This window comes from Marmota marmota, unplaced genomic scaffold (assembly GCF_001458135.2).
Source record: "Marmota marmota marmota unplaced genomic scaffold, marMar, whole genome shotgun sequence".
Lineage (NCBI taxonomy): Eukaryota > Metazoa > Chordata > Mammalia > Rodentia > Sciuridae > Marmota > Marmota marmota.
Genome location: NW_026000142.1, coordinates 27,595,453 through 27,614,129, shown reverse-complemented (window position 1 = coordinate 27,614,129; position 18,677 = coordinate 27,595,453). Strand labels below are relative to the sequence as shown.

Genomic DNA, 18,677 nt, shown 5'->3' with positions numbered 1-18,677 from the left:
GCATATATGTATAAAAACAGAGTATATAAATATAGTTATATTTCTGATTTTGAAGTTGAGGAAGAATAAATGGTAATACAACTTAAAATTATGGAAAACTGATAAAATGATAATCATTTTCTTCAGAAGATTCTTCAATTAAATACATCATATCTTCAGAAGATTCTTCAATTAAATACATCATATCTTCAGAAGATTCTTTAATTAAATACATCAGAGAAGAATAAAAAACAATAGAATTTGGGCTAGGCATGGTGGTGCATGCTTATAACTTGTGAGACTGATGCACGGGATTCATGAAGTTCAAGATCACCTCAGCAATTTAGCCAGACCATGTCTCAAAATAACAATAAAAAAGGCTGGGTATGTGGCTCAGTGGTAGAGTGAACCTGGGTTTTACCTCTCAGTACCCCAAAACAAAGAGAAAAAAAATCCAAATTCTGTAACTTATAAAATTAGATTAGAATCTCATGTAGTCTACCAGATACGTTCAAGACACAAAATACAGTATATATGATTGGAGAAAAGTGCCACAGCCTGGATGGTTTTATAATTGGTCAGAAATAGAAAGTTATCTTTCAAGTTCATAGTACTTTTTTGGGGGGAGAAGTGGGTGCTAGGAATTGAGCCTAGGTCCTTGCATAAACAAAGCCATTCTTTACAGTATTGTATCATTATTACTTTAAGCAATTCTATTTTCCCTAAAAAAAGGTTCACTGATCAATATATCAGTAAATAGCTTTCATGTTTATACATCTGCTTTCATCTTTATGGGGGAAGGAGGGAGGATGGAAATGGGAAAGACAGTAGAATGAATTAAGACACACAATAGGCAAGTGTTCTACCACTGAGCTATATCCCTAGCCCCACAGTACTTATTTTGCCTTCACATTGTATCAGTCTGCAATGCCCTTCAATAGATGAGTGGATATAAGAAAATGTGGTACAGATACACAATGGAATATTATTCAGCAACAAAAAAGAAATGAAATTATGGCATTTGCTGGTAAATGGATGAACTGCAGACTATCATGCTAAGTGAAATAAGCCAATCCCAAAGAACCAAAGGCTAAATATTCTCTCTGAAATGCGGATACAGACTCAAAATAGGCGTGTGTGTGTGTGTGTGTGTGTGTGTGTGTGTTGGGGGGTGGAGGGGTGGGTGTTTGTCGGATTGGACAGGGTAGATATGGGGGAAGGAGGGAGGATGGAAATGGGAAAGACAGTAGAATGAATTAAGACAGAACTTTCCTATGTGCATATATGAATACATGACTCTACATCATGTACAACCACAAAATAGGAAGTTATACTCCATGTATATATAATATGTCAAAATACATTCTACTGTTATATATAACTAAAAAGAACAAATAAAAAAATCAGTCTGTGTGTGTCACCATCAAGGTTCACTGATCAATATATCAGTAAATAGCTTTCATGTTTATACATCTGCTTTCATCTTTATGGTCTGTTTAAGAAAGCATCCATGGTTTTTAATAGCAGATCAAAAACCAATAATATGTCTTAGAAACTGAATACATGCATTATCTTAAGACCACTTGGGCTGAGGTTGTGGTTCAATGGTAGAGCACTTGCCTAGCACATGTGAGGCACTGGTTTGATCCTTAGCACCATATAAAAATAAACAAATAAAATAAAGGTATTGTGTCCATCTACAACTAAAAAAAAATTTAAACAATGTTAAGACCGCTTAAAGAAGAGTCATTAAATTATAGTTTTGTTAACTAGGTAGGTATATATCCCACTCAAGACATTTAAGTGTTAGATACTGTATTATTACCTTTTTCAGCACCCAAAAGTATCGTTTCTGCCATATCATGTCTAGCAATGGACATTGGCAATACTTTCCTAGTAGAAATGCTTTCAGTACTAGTGGCAGCAGAAACCGTGGCACTTGCTGTTGAAATATTAGTTTTATTCTTGGTCACAGCACCATCAGAGTTCCTTTCATCTGAATCCGAGTCATCAGAGTGAAGAGGATTAGTAAAGCTAAGGGGTGTTCTGAATAGAGGTGAACTATTTTGATGATCCACAAAGGTTTCAACTTGTGCTGTAGGGCTTGGTGTTAAACTCACAGTTTTCATAGTTTGACAGTGCATATCTGAAGATTTGCCTTCAGATGAATCAGGTGTGGCATTTTCAGGTCCATGAAATGACCACATTACATGCCCTTTCTTATCAAGAGGCAAGCGATCTGGCCTTGGAGGTGTGTCTGAATTCTTCTGCGATTCTTCTGGTGCAGTAAAAGGAGCTTTGTTTGACTGTGCTGCACTACAGTCCACACAAGAATTCTGAGATATGTCATCAACTTTTAGATCCCCTGAACTTACTTCCTGTGGCTTAGACATTTTATCAATTATACAAGATGAAGTAGATTTAATTTTAATTGCATGTCCCCTATTCAAGAGTGCGTTCCCATCGAAACTTTTTGGTCCCTCTTGGAGAGGGACTTTCTTAATCTCAAAACTTAAATTTCGCTCCAATTTTTTATCTATTTGTTCAATAGTTGATTCGTTTTTCCCTGGAAGATCTGTTGATTTATTATAGTTTCTGTTGAGGTCTGTTGAATGCTGTTCTGATGAAACCACGTGCAATACTGGCTTTGGGTGGTATCTATCATTGTCCTGCCACACAGTAGTGACTGTTGGAAAAGCTGAAGGGGGAGAAGGTGTCAAGATGGGCGGCACTGGATGAGGTTCTGGTGGTTGCAGTATTTCTTCCTTAGCATCCCCTTCTACAAGGCAACTGAAAAATATTAACAGAGGTTATATTAAAAGCCATTAGAATATGGTTATAAATTAAAAAAAATTATAATTTTTCAGGGAAAGTTAATGTTTATCCAAAGCAATACACATATACTGTTTTTAAAAAGTCATATAATGCAAGTTTTAAAGAAAAACAGTAGTTTCCTCTTATGGACTTCCAGTTAGCCACAGGTATCTACTTTCAACTTCTTTCACAGCTGTTTCTGACTTATTTCAAAATGTTTACACTGCTCTTTTAGTTTCACACATTCTCTACTGATTTCCTACAACATAAGCATCTTTTCCGGTACTGTTTTATTGTAAATTTTGGCTAACTCCATCTTATGACTTCAGATATTATCCATACGTATGACACCACGATTTCTTTCCTTCTGTAACTTCCTGTTTTTCCCCAATAGCCTTAGGATTCTGTGTCATTATTACTTTAAGCAATTCTATTTTCCCAATTGCTTGGTTCTCTATGTATTATCTGTAACTCATTTCTTCTAACTGTAGTACAGATTTGTAGTATACCTCTCAATAAGGGTCAAACACACCAGGTAACTATCAACACCACAGATAACACTCTTAGATACCTCGGGCATTGTGCTCCAGTGTGAATCACTGGCTCCTTAGGCCACCATGGAGCTCTGGTTTCAGACTCTCATGTCTTCCAGTCCCCATCTTTTTCTTGTTTTGGTGGGTTATATTCTCTAGTTACTTCTCAAAAACTATACGTAGGAGGCAAACATCTTGAGGGCTTGTATATACTTGAGTATTATATTTTCAGATTAATTTCATTAATTTTTTAAAAGATAGAGACTCATTATTGCCTAGTGTGGTTTAAATATGAGGTGTTACACAAAGGCTCATGTATGAGGCAAGACAAAAACATTCAGAGGTGAAATCATTATAGACCATGAGAGCTATAACCTAATCAGTGGATTTAGTTCACTGATATTGATTAACTGGATGGTATCTGTAGGCAGGCAGGGTGTACCTATAGGAAACAGATCACTGAGGTTAAACCTACACAGTTTATATTTTGTCCCTGGTGAGCAGAACTCACACACGCTCTCTCTTTCTCTCTCTCTCTCTCTCTGCATCCTGGTTGCCATGTCCTGAGCTACTTTCTTTCATCTGCCATTCTGCTGTTCTGCCTCACTTTGGGCCCAAAGCAATGGAATTGGCCAACTGGAGACTGAACATCTGAAACTGTAAGCCAAATAAACTTTCCCTCCTCTACATTGCTCATCAGGTCTTTTGGCCACAAAAAAGCTGACTAAAACAAACTGGTACTGGGAGTAAGGCCACATTGCTGACTAACCTGACCACATGATTCAGAAGCCTTTAAGTCGGTTTGCAGGGAGAGGAATTTTAAAAAGTTTAGAGAAGCAACTGGAAAAGTTTTAGAAGGCTGTAAGTGGAGCTCAATGGACAATTCAGATGAGAGCTTGAAAGACCAGAATACCCATAGGACTATGGACAGTAAAGATTGGGTTCTAAGGTTTCAGGACTCTTGAAAATCAGACTAGACACTATTGATGTTATGTTCTGACAAATAAGTTTCTACATTTTGTTTGTGTTCTGAGACATTTTGTGAGGCTAAATTTAAAGGAGATGAGCTAATTATATGGCAGAGGAAATTTCAAGGCAACATTCTGGCAGTGGCACCGACATTGCTGGTGGTTTTTGGCCAAGTTTACTGTGATAACCAGGAGCAGAAAAAAACTTGAAGTTTGGCCAGAAAAGTGTGAGTAATACAAGGGCTAACGAAAGTGTGATTGTTAAAGAGTTTATAGTCACTACAGAAATGACAAGTCCTTTGCCCAGAAACAAAAGAAAAGATGGCTTAAGTCCATCTCAGGTTTGGCAAGAACACACCCATCGAATTCAAGGGTATCAATAATGATTTCTTTGAAAAGAGACTAGGGGCACTCTGCTTGCACGGGGGTTGCTACGAAGCTGTTTCACCATGCTTAGCTGCCAAGACACTCAGCTGCAGCTGGGTCTTAGGAGGATTGGTTACTGCTCTAAATAGTGGCAGACCTTGGTGTCAATCACGTGGTGCTGGTTTTGCAGAAATGCAGGATATTGGAATTAGAGAGTCATGGAGGCTTTCAAAGGAAGGTCTGGGAGGCCAGGCAAACTGCAGCAGATCAAAGTTCCAGTGTGCTGCCTCTGAAAGGGTGATGCATGAAGATGTGAGAAGGAAGCTGAAGCTGCAGTGGAGACTCCTGAGATTAAATAATGCAAGTAATGTGGAATCTGACAAGGAAAGGTGTGGGAATCAAGCAGAGACAAACCCCGAGAGGCCAAGGAGGCTCAAGTAGCAAGGACTCAAGAGCGAAGCTATATAAGACCTTTGGAGAGAACATCACAATGCCATGTGCTCCGGATGCTGGATGTGGAGCTACAGAATTTGCTTGCCCAGCTGGGTTTTAAGCTTACTTGGTCTCATCCCTTCCTTCTATGCCTTTATCTCTCCCTTTTGGAATGAAAATGTTTATTCTATGCCATTGTATATATGTACCTTGCTTTTGATCTTTTAAATATTTTTAAAATTGTAGACGGACACAATACCTTCATTTATTTACTTTTTATGTGGTGCTGAGGATCCAACCCAGTGCCTCATACATGCTAGGTAAGTGCTCTACCATTGAGCTATGACTCTAGCCCCTTGCTTTTGATGTTTTTTTTTTAATTTTTTTTTTTTATTTGTAGGTGAGCATGATACCTTTATATTTTATTTATTTTTTGTGGTGCTAAGGATCAAACCCAGTGCCTCACATGAGCTAGGCAAGCTCTGTACCACTGAGCCACAACCCCAGTCCCTGCTTTTGATCTTTACAGGATCAAAAGAGCAAAGACTTTGCCTTGAGTCTCAGAAGAGATTTTGAACTTGTGAGTTCTGAGTAATGCTGGAACTTTTAATGTGGGGAGCAGTGACTTTGCTCAGGATTTCTGTCTTGCAGCAGGAGCCTGCAACTGTACTGGGAACTTCCTGTGCAAAGGTGCAGATCAAGACTGCCCAGTTGCTATGGTGACACCCTGCTTAAAGAGGTACTGTGCAAGGCACAGGACTATCAGTCTTGACCCTGAGTTCAGACACCAGCTGCCAGGGGTAAAGAATTATGAGCCCCAAAAGATAATTAAATTTAGTTGGCTGCCTAGTACTTTGTCCTTTAGCCTGCCTGCTCTGAAGAAACTTCCTCACAGAAAACCCTTTTGATGATAAAACCTATATAATAAATGTGCTGAGCTAGTACATCTATCAGAGGACAGTGTCCCATCTGGTCCCAGCTTTCTCTCTGTGTCTGTTTGTCTTTTTTAATCCCCCATATCCCCTTGCTGGTTTCTGAATTAATGACCATGCAGGTTGTGGCACTTTAACACTACAGGAACACTTAAGAGATGAATTAAATGTACTTTGAATTATGAAATGGACATCAGCTTTTGGGTACAGGGGTAGAATGTTATGATTTAGATATGAGGTAAAAGCTCATGTGAGGTAATGCAAGAATATTTGGAGGGCTGGGATTGTGGCTCAGTGGTAAAGCACTTGCCTAGCATGTGTAAGACACTGGGTTTGATCCTCAGCACCGCATATTAATAAATGACTAAAATAAAGGTCCATCAGCATCTAAAAATATATTTTAAAAACAGAATATTTGGAGGTGAGTTGTAACCTAGTATGGATATGAATTAACTTGGATAGTAAGTAATTGTAGGAATGTGGGGTATGGCTAGAGAAGAAGGGTCACTGGGGGTATGCTTTTGGGGATTTAATTTTGTCCCTGTGATCAGAGCTCTCTCTCTCTCTGCTTCCTGGTTGCCATGTCCTGAGCTGCTTTCCTCCATCATGCTCTTCTGCCCTGATGTTCTGCTCTACCTCTTAATCAGAGCTATCGAGTTGTCTGACTATAGACTAAATTCCTGAAACTGTCAGTCAAAACCAACTTTTCCTCTGTATGCTGCACTAATCAGTTTTTTTGGTCCCAGTTAGGAAAAAGCTGACCATGGCTGTCTTCAAACTCACAGTCCTCCTGCCTCAGTCTCCTGGATATATAGGATTAAAGGCACTTGTCCCCATTCATAGCTTAAACCTACTGTTTCCCTTTTTTTTAAAGGCACAGAATTCTAGATTGATTCTTTTTCTTTTAATTGTGAGCTGTTTTTTTTTTTCTCCTCTTGGAATTTTTAGTTTCTTCCTTTTTATTCTATTTTTTAAAAATATTTTATAATATTCATTTATTTTTATATGGTGTGGAAGATCAAACCCAGTGCTTCACACATGCTAGGCAAGCAATCTGCCACTGAGCTACAACCCCAGCCCTCCTTTTATTCTTGATGTTTTACAATCTCATGATGTGACTTTAAAAAAATCCACTGCATTCCAATCCCTTTATACATATATTATGCTGGGAACTTGGTATATACTTTCCATATGGAAACTCATGTCCTTTAATTCTAGAAATTTTTCTTATTTCTTTGCTAATTTCTTCTCTACTTTCTTTTCACACTGTTAGTTCAGTGATGGACCGATCTTCTGCTTTAGTGCTCTAATTTGCTTATCTTCTCTCTCCTTTCATCAATTCATTAACTTTTTGGGGAAAGTTTCTTGACTATTTTCCAACCTTCTTTTTAATTTTTAAAATTTATGCTGTTATACTTTTTAATGTTCAAAGGTTTCTTATTATTATCATCTGGCTCTTATTCATGGTTGCAGGATTTCCTAATGAATGAGAAATGGGTTAGTTGTTATTTTTCTTCCATCTTTTTTCCTACATTTCCTCTGTCTTTCATGCTAGAGAATATAGTTCAGTGGTAGAGCACTTACCTAGCATTTGCAAGGCCCTAGATACAATACCCAACACCAAAAAAAAAAAAAAAAAAAAAAAAAAAAAAAAAAAAATCCATTTGATCAAGGTTGTTGTAAGATTACTGAGTTCACTACACTGCATATCATTTCAACACATCACCAACTACCTACAAAATGAATAAAGAGAAGACATGGAAATACCAAAAAAAAAAAGAAGAGAAGATTTGATGGCAGACTGGTGGAACCCACCATACGGTATCCATGCAGTGGCATGCTGACACAGTAAGGCAGACAACTGAAAGAACTACCCACAAGGTGAAAACCACAAATAGGGATTTCTAGAATAGAAAGAGAATTAATAAAAAGAATAAACTGCACCAGTGTTGGGTGCACGGTGGCTCAATGGAAGAGGGAGGAAACCCTCCTCAAACAAACTGAAAAAAATCTCCCCTGCCGATTGAAGAAAAACAGGTGTCATTAACTAACAGATTTGCAACCTGTGCAGAAAATTTCTTCAGATACTGAAGTGGGCCAGCCTGGGAGAGTCTCAGTGCTTTCCAGCAGATTTTAGAGAAAGCAGGGAACTGTTGACAGGGTTAGATTCTTTCTTTGGACTTCCCAAACAGGAGATCAGAAATTCCTGCAGTTTACCTTTGTTTTTCATTTTTCTCCTTTTAAAAATTCTGTTTCTGTCTTGTTCTTACTATACTTTCTTTTTGAGTACCCAAGAACCAACAGATGCTTAGTTTTTACTTTTCTCTGGATCAATATAGGTACCCAAGCCAGGAGTCAATCTGAGCACAGGATAGAAACTGTAACATCCTTAGGAGAAGCTCTGGATGGCAAGAGGAACAGTACTGCCAGTTTGCAAGTCTGTAGAGAAAGAATAGGGAAGGGCTCTTTCATTTGAAATTGCTGGTGTGGAACTGGGAAGGATCAAGGTTGGGTGGAAAGTGGTGACACCACAAAATTCTACTGTAGATTATCATCTCCTCAAGTCCAGAAGGGTCTGGAGAATAGGCTGGTGCATCCTGGACACTTCCCACACCTTTTCCCAGCACACAGACTAAGGCTCTTGGAATGGGGATATAGGACCGTCTGAATCAGTCCACACTGCATGGGTGAGAGGACTGATGAGCAGCCCTGCCAGAGTTACACTCTATTTCCAAGTCACAATAACACAGCCATATTTGGGGTGAATTCTGCTCTGAAATAGGTAACACTCCCACAGAACTTGCTGTCAGGCAAGAAGGGGACAGACTCCCCTAACAAGTTTGGCCAGTTTGGGTCAGAGTTGAAAACAAATAGCATGATATTTGTGTCACACAAACATCCTCATAACTAGGAGATTCTAAAACTCTGGAAAGAAATGTCTCTATTTAGAAAACCTCAGCAAGAATACAAAACATTTTTTATGACTTGTAGTTGTACTAGTTGCTCTGTGTAACATAACAGTGTCTTCCTTCATTTTTTGCTTTATATTATATCTAATTTATGTATATACAATTTATATACAATTAATTATATCTTGTCAATCAAATGGAAACTTTCTCAGGTAACCTAATTTCTTTTTTCTCATCTCCATTCCTTTCCCCTCTCCTTCATCCTTCTTACTTCAATTTTATATTCTGTCTTCCTTATCTCCCCCACCTTTTCCTTTTCTTTGTTTTTATTCTTCTTACAATTAATTTAGCATACTATCATTAATGCTTAACATTCTGAGAGTATTATATATTATTTCTCACCTACATTTCTCATTGGTTAAGTTACAGAGGCCATTAGTAATAACTTCTGTAGTATATTTTTGTGTGTGTGTGTGTGGGGGGGTGGGGTACTGAAGATAGAACCCAGGGATACTCTATCATTAAGCTACACCCCTAGCTCTTAAGCCTTTTCTAATTTTTTTTCTTTTTCTTTTTTTTTAAATTTTGAGACAGTGTCTTAATAAGTTGCCCAGGCTGGCTACAAACTTCAAAGCCTCCTGTCTCAGCCTCCTGAGTTGTGGGGATTACCGGCATGCACCACCATGACCAGATATGGTATATTCTTAAACTACCAACTTTTTTTTTTTTTTTTTTTTTTTGCAGTGCTGGGGATTGAACCCAGGACCTTGTGCATGCGGGGCAAGCACTCTACCTACTGAGCAATCAATCCCTAGCCCTTAAACTACCACTTTTAATGGCAGTTACTCTGTCCTATCAAAGTGGAACTAGTGGTTGAACTCAACACTTTTGATTATGGTGACTGGCTGTGTTGAAGCTAAAATATACCCCTGCCCTAGCCCAGGGATTATTATAAAGAGAAAACTGCATACTAAAAGACCCTCATATAAAAAGGTGGAACCCATTACAATGATGTGCAAATATAGTATTGTAGGAAACATGACAAAAAAGATCAAGAAGATGCCTCAAAAAGTTCATAACTCCCCTAAATTGAATTCGCCTATAAAATCCCAAAGAATTCAAAAAGTTGATTATTCAAATGATTAATGAATTAAAAGATGATGCAAGAAATGAACTAAGGGAGAAAATACAAGACAAGAAAGGGCATTTCAATAAAGACTGAAGACTATAAAAAGAACCAAACAGAAATCTTGGAAATGACTCCATAAATCAAATTAATATATTTCAGTTGAAAAATGTCTCCAATAGATTATGCCAAATAGAAGACAGACTCTCACAGCTTGAAGAGAAGGCGGTTAGCCTTGAATATTCAGAAAGTATTAAATCAACTATATAGAATATACAAGAACTCTGGGACAACATAAAAAAACCAAACTTAAGATCCATTGACACTGAGAAAGTAGACATACTGGCCAATGACACTGATAACATATTCAGTGAAGTAACAGAAAAAGTTCCAAATCTTGGGATTAAGCACATAGGACATATCCAGAACTCCAAATGGACAGGGCCAAAAAAGAATCTCTCCACAACACATTATAATTAAAATACTAAACATACAGAATAAGGATAAAAATTTTAAAGCCCCAAGAAAGTCAGGTTACATTTATAGGTAAGCCAATCAGCATGATATCGGATGTATAAGAATATTTAAAAATTTAGAATAATGTGTTTAAAGCACTGAAGAAAATCTGTACCAACTAAGACTGCTTAGTCCATCAAAGCTATCCTTCAGAATAAAAGAAGCAAAACTGTTCCAATTCAAGCATAAAGTCAAAGAATTCATGACCACTAAGCCAGCATTGCAGAAAGTACTTTGACAGATACTATAAACAAAGGAACATAAAAATTTCTGAAGAATAAACCTCTGTATTTTTATGGTGATTTTAAGTCTTTGGGTATAAACTGAGGAGTAGGATAATTGGGTCAGTGGTGGTTCCATTTCAAGTTTTCTGAGCAATCTCCTTACCGCTTTTCCATAAAGGTTGCACCAATTTACAGTCCCATCAGCAATGTATGAGTGCAACTTTTCCCCGTATCCTTGCCAACATTTATTGTTGCTTGTATTCTTGATAACTACCATTTTGACTGGAGTGAGATAAAATCTTAGAGTAGTTTTGATTTAAATTTCTCTAATTGCTAGAGATGTTAAACATTTTTTCATATATTTGTTGATTGATTGTATTTCTTCATCTGTGAAGAATCTGCTCAGTTCCTTAGCCAATTTATTGAATGGATTATTTTTGTGTGTGTGAGTGTGTTAAGATTTCTGAGTTTTTATACATTCAGGAGATTAATGTTCTATCTGAGGTACATGTGGTAAAGATTTTCTCCATTCTGTAGGCTCTCTCTTCATGTTATTGATTAAACAAACAATCCATGCTGAGAAGCTTTTTAGTTTAAATCCATCTCATTTATTGATTTTTGATTTTACTTTTTGAGCTTTAGGAGTATTGTTAAGGAAGTCAGTTCCTGAGCCAACTTGGTGAAGGTTTGGGCCTACTCTATCAGCTCTACTCACAGTAGCTAAACTATGGAACCAACCTAGGTGCCCTTCAACAATAAATGGATAATCAAAATGTGGTACATATACACAATGAAATATTACTCAGCCTTAAAGAAGAATAAAATTATGGATTTGCAGGTAAATGGATAAAGCCAGAGAATATCATGCTAAGTGAAATAAGCCAATCCCCCCAAACCAAAGGTCAAATGTTTTCTCTGATACATAGATGTTAGCTTACAATAAGTGAGGGTGGAGTGGGGGGGATGACAATGAGATACTTTGGACTATACAGTGGAGGAAGAAGGAGGATAACTGGGTGAAGGGAGAGGAAGGGGTATGTGGGTAGGAAGGATAGTAAAATGAATCAGACATTATTATCCCATGTACATATATGATTACATGACCAGTGTGATTCTACATTATGCACAACAAAAGAATGAGAAGTTATAATCCGTTTATGTACAGTGTGTCAAAATGCATTCTATTGTCATGTGTAACTAGTTTAGAACAAATTAAAAAAAGAATAAATCTCATTAAAGAGTAGCTAATCAAATGATAATTAGAATTGAATTAAACACTAAAACAAATCAAAATGGCAGGAAATAAGAAACATATACCTCTCTATAATAACAATGAATGTAAATGATGTCAACTTTCCAATTAAAATACATATAGACTGACCAATTGAATTAAAAAAACAAGACCCAAGTGAATATTGCCTGCAACAGAAATACCTAACAAGCATAGACATACTCAGGCTGAAAAATCAAAGGACGGAAAATTACATTTCATGTAAAGGGAACCCCAAAAGCAAGCAACAGTAGCTACTCTTATATCTGACAAAACAGACTCCAAGCCAAAATTAATCGGAAGAGACAAAGAGATCACTATATACCGATAAGGGAAAAATCCATTAAAAAGAAATAATGACAATAAATATTTACACCCCATGTCAGTGCAACTAATTACATAAAACAAATATTACTTCACATAAAGGCTCAGATAAATGCCAATACAGTAATACTGTGATTTCAATATATCTAGATAGGTTGTCTAGATATAAAATCAGCAAAGACACTTTTGGATCTAAAAGATCTTATAAATCAAAATGGACTTAATAGAAGTCTATACAGTAATTTTTTCTTTCTGCATTTTTTAAATTAGTGCATTATAGTTGTACATAATGATGGGGTTTGTTGTAACATATTCACACATTCATACAATATAACAATATTCCCAAGAATTTTCTCCCTTGCTCCCCTCCTCTCACCCCCTAGTCCCTTTTCCCTCTACTGATCTCCCTTTGACTTTCATGAGATTTCCCCACCCACCTTTCCTTTTTCTTCTATAGTTTCTGCATATGACAGAAATATATGACCCTTGACCTTCTGAGTTGGCTTATTTACACAATGGTCCCAAGTTTCATCCATTTTCCTGCACATCACAAAATGTCATTTATCTTAATGGCAGAATAAAACTCCATAGTGTGCGTATATATATTCCAAATTTTCTTTATCTATTCATCCACTGATGGATACCCACGCTGGTTCCATAGTTTGGTACTTGAATTGGGCTGCTATAAACATGGAAGTGCATGTATCACTAGGATATGATGACTGTAATTCTTTTGGATAAATGCCAAGAAATGGTATAACTGGGTCATATGGTGGTTTCATGCCTAGTATTTTTTTTTCTATTTTTTTTATTGGTTGTTCAAAACATTACAAAGCTCTTGACATATCATATTTCATATATTTGATTCAAGTGGGTTATGAACTCCCATTTTTACCCGTATGCAGATTGCAGAATCACATCGGTTACACATCCACGTTTTTACATATTGCCATACTAGTGTCTGTTGTGTTCTGCTACCTTTCCTATCCTCTACTATCCCCCCCTTCTCTCTCTACCCCATCTACTGTAATTCATTTCTCTCCCTTGTTTTTTAATTTTTTTCCCCTTTCCCCTCACATCCTCTTATATGTAATTTTGTATAACAATGAGGGTCTCCTTCCATTTCCATGCAATTTCCCTTCTCTCTCCCTTTCCCTCCCACCTCTCGTCCCTGTTTAATGTTAATCTTTTTCTCATGCTCTTCCTCTCTGCTCTGTTCTTAGTGCTCTCCTTATATCAAAAAAGACTTTTGGCATTTGTTTTTTAGGGATTGTCATGCCTAGCATTTTGACAGGCCTCCATACTGATTTCCCTTGTGGTTGTACTAATTTACAATCCCACCAACAGTGTGAAAGTGTTCCTTTTTCTCTATGACCTCTCTAGCATCTTTTATTGTTTGTATTCCTTTTTTTTTTTTTTTGGTATGAGGATCGAACCCAGGAGCATTCAGCCACTGAGCCACATCCCTACCCCTATTTTGTATTTTATTTAGAGACAGTGTTTCACTGAGTTGCTTAGTGCCTTGCTTTTGCTGAGGCTGGCTTTGAACTCGAGATCCTCCTGCCTCAGCCTCCTGAACTGCTGGTATTACAGGCATGTGCCACCACACATGGTTAAAATGATATATTAAGTGTAACCTCAAAGATAAACTATATTTAACTTTTCCAACCAAGAACTTTTAATTTCTTTCATTAATGCAAATAAATGCATTTCGACTTAAAGGCTTTACTTTCCATTTAAACGCTACTGATTTTTCTCTTATCCAGTTATTTTGCTCCTCTCTTTCACATAAATTAAACATTTTAAGGCAACTTATTTGAGTTTAATATAGTTTTTGTTAAAAAACCTAATAAGGAAAATAAATTTCAAAAAAGAAAGAATTTTTTAAACAAACAAACAAAGGTAAAGTAGAATGTTAACCGTTTTGTGTGCTATGGATTTCTCACATTCACTAATTTTCAACCTGCCATTTTCCCAAGGTCCTAAATCGCCAATGTTCTACCACATCCTGAGCTATTTGAAGGTTTCCAAATGAGGTAGCTTTAAATTATTCCATCTGAACAGTTCTCAACTCTTTGCTTTGACCTCACTTTCAGACAAAATAGATTTGAAATTCCAGTTCATTCTCCCTGGTGACATTTTAAAGAAGGAGATATTAATATATTTTTGCCATATTAAAAACTCTCAGGGGCCACAAGTATGGCTCAGTGATAAAGCACTTGTTTTCCCCCAAAACTACAGAACAGAACAAAATGGAAACAATAAAACCTCTTTCCTTCATGGTTTCTACATCACTGTTTCTTGGTTTTATCTCCTTATTGTTCTTTTTCTTCCTTAAAAAAATTTTTTTTAGTGTTTAATAGGATTATTACCTCTGTGGGTATTTTGTCATATCCAGAATCAGAGAGATTTTAGCTATTCCCAAGTCTTCTATCATCAGTTACATAACAAACCTTCAATAAATCTTTACTTCAGCTTAGAGATCAAAATGTGTAAAACAGAATCCTACTGTGTTCCTCCCAACCCTATTCCTAGTTAAAATGTTTGACTAGAGAGGCATTAGAAAAAAGCATCAAGCATATTGTCACTGTTTCTGAAATGTTAAACATAGTAAGAAAATTTACTGAGGTATAAACTCTTTTGTGTCTCCATAGTAAATCTGTGACAGTCTGCAGAAATAGCAAACAAGGTATATTTCCAAAGTGATAGTATTGGTAAATAAAGTGCACAGAGAACTCTATTAGTTTAACAAAGTATGTATTAAAAACAGACAATGAAATCTGCTGTTTGAAATATGTTTTAAGATTAGACAAAGGGGAATGAAAGGAAAGGAGGGGGATGGGAAAAGGAAAGACTTTTCTGACATAATTTTCCCATGTACATATATGAATATACTATGGCGAACCTCACCATCATGTATATCTATAAGAAATTAATTTTAAAAAATATAGGTAAATGGCAGAAAAATCAATAGAGCAGGGAGCAGGAAAAGAGAAGGGAAAGGAGAGGTACTGGGGTCAGAATAAAATACATTCCATTTATATAATTATGTAAAAATGAATTCTATTTTCATGTAAAACTAAAAGGAACCAATAAAAAATTAAGCCATCAAAGCTTAAAAAAACAAACATGATTTAAGTATTTATAAATCAGAGCAGAAAAGTAATTAAATCTAATCAACAAACATGAATGTTTCTTTCGAGTCTTTCTCCAATAATATGTACTTTAAACAATTAATGAACTTGTTACTACACTCATAGAGAGTAACATATACTGGAAAACAAAGCACTTTTTATCAATCTTTCAATTTTGTGACTTTATTTTCAATTATGCTGTAACAGTTTACAATGGGTTCTAGCACTCATCTCAACTTAGAAGTCACGAAGTCACAAAGTTCTCTGTGGAAAACAATGAAATTCTGGCATTTGACTCTACTGTATGAAGGAACTCGCCCCCCCATCCCTAAAAAACAAACAAAAAACCAGACTTACATATGCAAAATAAAATTATACACACATAAAACTTTGAGCGTGCCTGCCAAATAAAAACCTATCTTAAGGTAAATATTTTTCTAATACTTATTTGCAGCCTTATCATCTTTTTGGATTATTAAAGAATAATATGAGCCAAGTTTTAAAAAAAGAGAAAGGTTTAAAACGTAGAGCATTCTATTCGTTTTTTTCCTCTGCAAAATTAGGAAGAGGCCACTACTATATGTTGTTACAAAGTATAAGAACATATAAATCATAAGTACCAGCATACACTTGGAACGCTTCAACGCTGGTTCAATCTCAAAAACCAAATTTGAAGATTCTAGGGGGCAAGCATGCTTCTTAAGTACCTTTAAGATCAATAGTTTTCTTTTAGGACCCTAGAACTTGGAACAAAGAAGTTAGAGAACAGTTCATAGATTTCAACTGGCTTTCTCCCACAGGTGGCTAAAATACCAACTTTGATAGATAATAAGATGAAAGTCAAACTGGAAAGAATTATTAGAAAATTCTGTTATCCCATAGTTTAACATCTTGAACATTTAAATGTGGAGACCTAACCTCTCTATACTGGCTTCCTGATTTCCTTTTGCCTTTTGAAATGCATTCCAAAGACTATAATAATTATATGTTAAAAACCTATTACTACAGGTCAAGCATGTAGCTTGATGCTTCATACATATTATCACTAATTATTAACAATTTTAAAAAAGCAGCACTGTATCTCAATACAGTGAAGTAAAGAATTTTCAAAGAAATAGCTTTAGTTTATTCAGTTTATCAATACTGAAGTTAAGGCGGCTGGGGTGTGGCTCAGTGGTAGAGCGCTTGCCTCTGGTTCAATCCTCAGCACCACATAAAAGTAAATAAACAAAATAAAGATACTGCATCCATGTATAACTAAGAAATATTTTTTAAAAAGCCCCTTTAGACCAGAGTACAAAGGTGTCTTTTCCATATCCAGAATATTCCTTCACAAGCAGATTGAATCTTGCTTAATCAAAATGTGAGACAAACTACTCCTGGGGAATACAGAAATTCTGGCCAAATCTTTAGCTACTGAGGAAAGTTGTAGGCTTTTTTTTTTTTTTTGGAAAGAGGGATGATCACATTAGAGCTGTCTCTTGGTATTAGCAAATCACTTCATTGAACTTAGTCAAGCTGCAGCAAACTTTCAAGGGGGAAGAATAAGAATTGGTGTACCCTGTATAAAAAAATCCTAATTTGAAGGAAGGTCAATCAGCTTGGACAGATCCATATGCAAGAAAAAACACTTGAAAATATTTTATATGTCTTATTTAATCCTCAAGACAATACTTAAGCCCTGCTGTCACCACTGCTGCCCGCCCCCTCCTCCATCCAAATCCTAAGGATTAAATAAATAACAACTCCAGAGCTAACTGATGAAAGGGATTTGAAATTACATCCTTATGATTGCCTATATTCCTTCCATTATTCCATGTAACTAACTTACCAGCTATTCCTGTCCCCACCCCAAAAAGAGAAGTAAAAGAAGAGACAGTAATTACTTTGCTAGTAATGTTATTAAACACACATGTGTACAATTTTTGTCATATTATTGGTACAATCATTACAAGAAGATAAGAACTCTTTGGAATAATTAAAATTTTAATTGTAACATGTATCAAACAGGAGCTATAGTCAATTCATGATTGACTGTCTTCTGGTACAGTACACCACAGACATTTTATCCAAAATAATTTAAAAAATTTTTTTATTATACCAGAAACAAATCAATTGCCGTACATATCTTATATCCTAAACAAAGTAACATTTAAAAAAGTAACTTAGAAATATAGACAATTAATCATTTTAATTAACACCCTGTAAAATACAAGTATCCTTCCAAAGAAAATACTCAAAGACATATAATACCTGCGAGTCCTTGGTGGTTTTGGAGGAGGAGAATCTTGTTTTTCCGTATCTATGGAGCTGACCAAGCTTTCAGTGCTAATTTCATTCTGCCAAAGGAAAAAAAAAAATACTTTACTAAAGCTAGGAAAAAAATAATTTTCCTTCCTTATGTTTCAACTAAATTGCTTCTGGCTTTTGAAGTTTTAAAATAATGCTACTTTTGCAAAGTAAAAAATGGTTCTTAAATTCTGGCTCTAAAAGAGCAAACTTCAACAGGAATAATTTATATAAACCATTATCAGTTACTGAAAAAATTAATTGGGTACACATCTTAAATGCTACTCTAAAAACCCAAACTGTCCAAGATAGAAACTTCATATGTATAGAGAAGGAAAAAGTCAACAAAGTAAGGCTTATTCTTCACCTTTCTCAATCTTTTTTGGGTACTACTATGACTTTCCATTTACTACCTTAAAACTGTCTAGGATTCATTTTAAACATTCTTTGTCCCACCCTCTTCCACCACGTGAAATACCCTACTCCATTAGGGAGTGTAACATTTATATTGCTAACTAAGTAGGCCTGGAGAGACCATTTAAGAATATCATGGTTCCTGTGAGTCACAAGAACCAATGACATGTATTCTTGATAACTTCCATTCTGACTGCAGTGAGATGGAATCTCAGTATAGTTTTAATTTGCATTTCTCTAATTGCTAGAGATGTTGAACATTTTTTCATATATTTGTTGACCAATATTCTATGAAATGCCAGTTCAGTTCCTCTGCCTACTGACTGATTGGGTTATCTGTGTTTTTATGTTTTTTTTTTTTTGGTGTTAAGTTTTTTGAGTAATCTGTATATACTGGAGATTAATATTCTACCTGAGGGGCATGTGGTTAAGATTTTTCTGTTCATG

The 18,677-nt window shown here is 36.0% G+C and overlaps 1 protein-coding gene across 4 annotated transcripts in view; it reads right to left on the bottom strand.

Annotated features, from left to right (window-relative positions):
- Positions 1-18,677, bottom strand: part of Ptpn12 (protein tyrosine phosphatase non-receptor type 12) — a 114,129-nt gene that overhangs the window by 8,984 nt on the left and 86,468 nt on the right. For all 4 annotated transcript variants that reach the window (XM_048786203.1, XM_048786204.1, XM_048786205.1 and 1 more), the window contains 2 exons: positions 17,781-17,866; positions 1,805-2,769 (listed from right to left, as the gene is read on the bottom strand). In XM_048786203.1, coding sequence (XP_048642160.1) covers positions 1,805-2,769; positions 17,781-17,866 — 1,051 coding nt within the window. The remainder of the gene's footprint in view (positions 1-1,804; positions 2,770-17,780; positions 17,867-18,677) is intronic.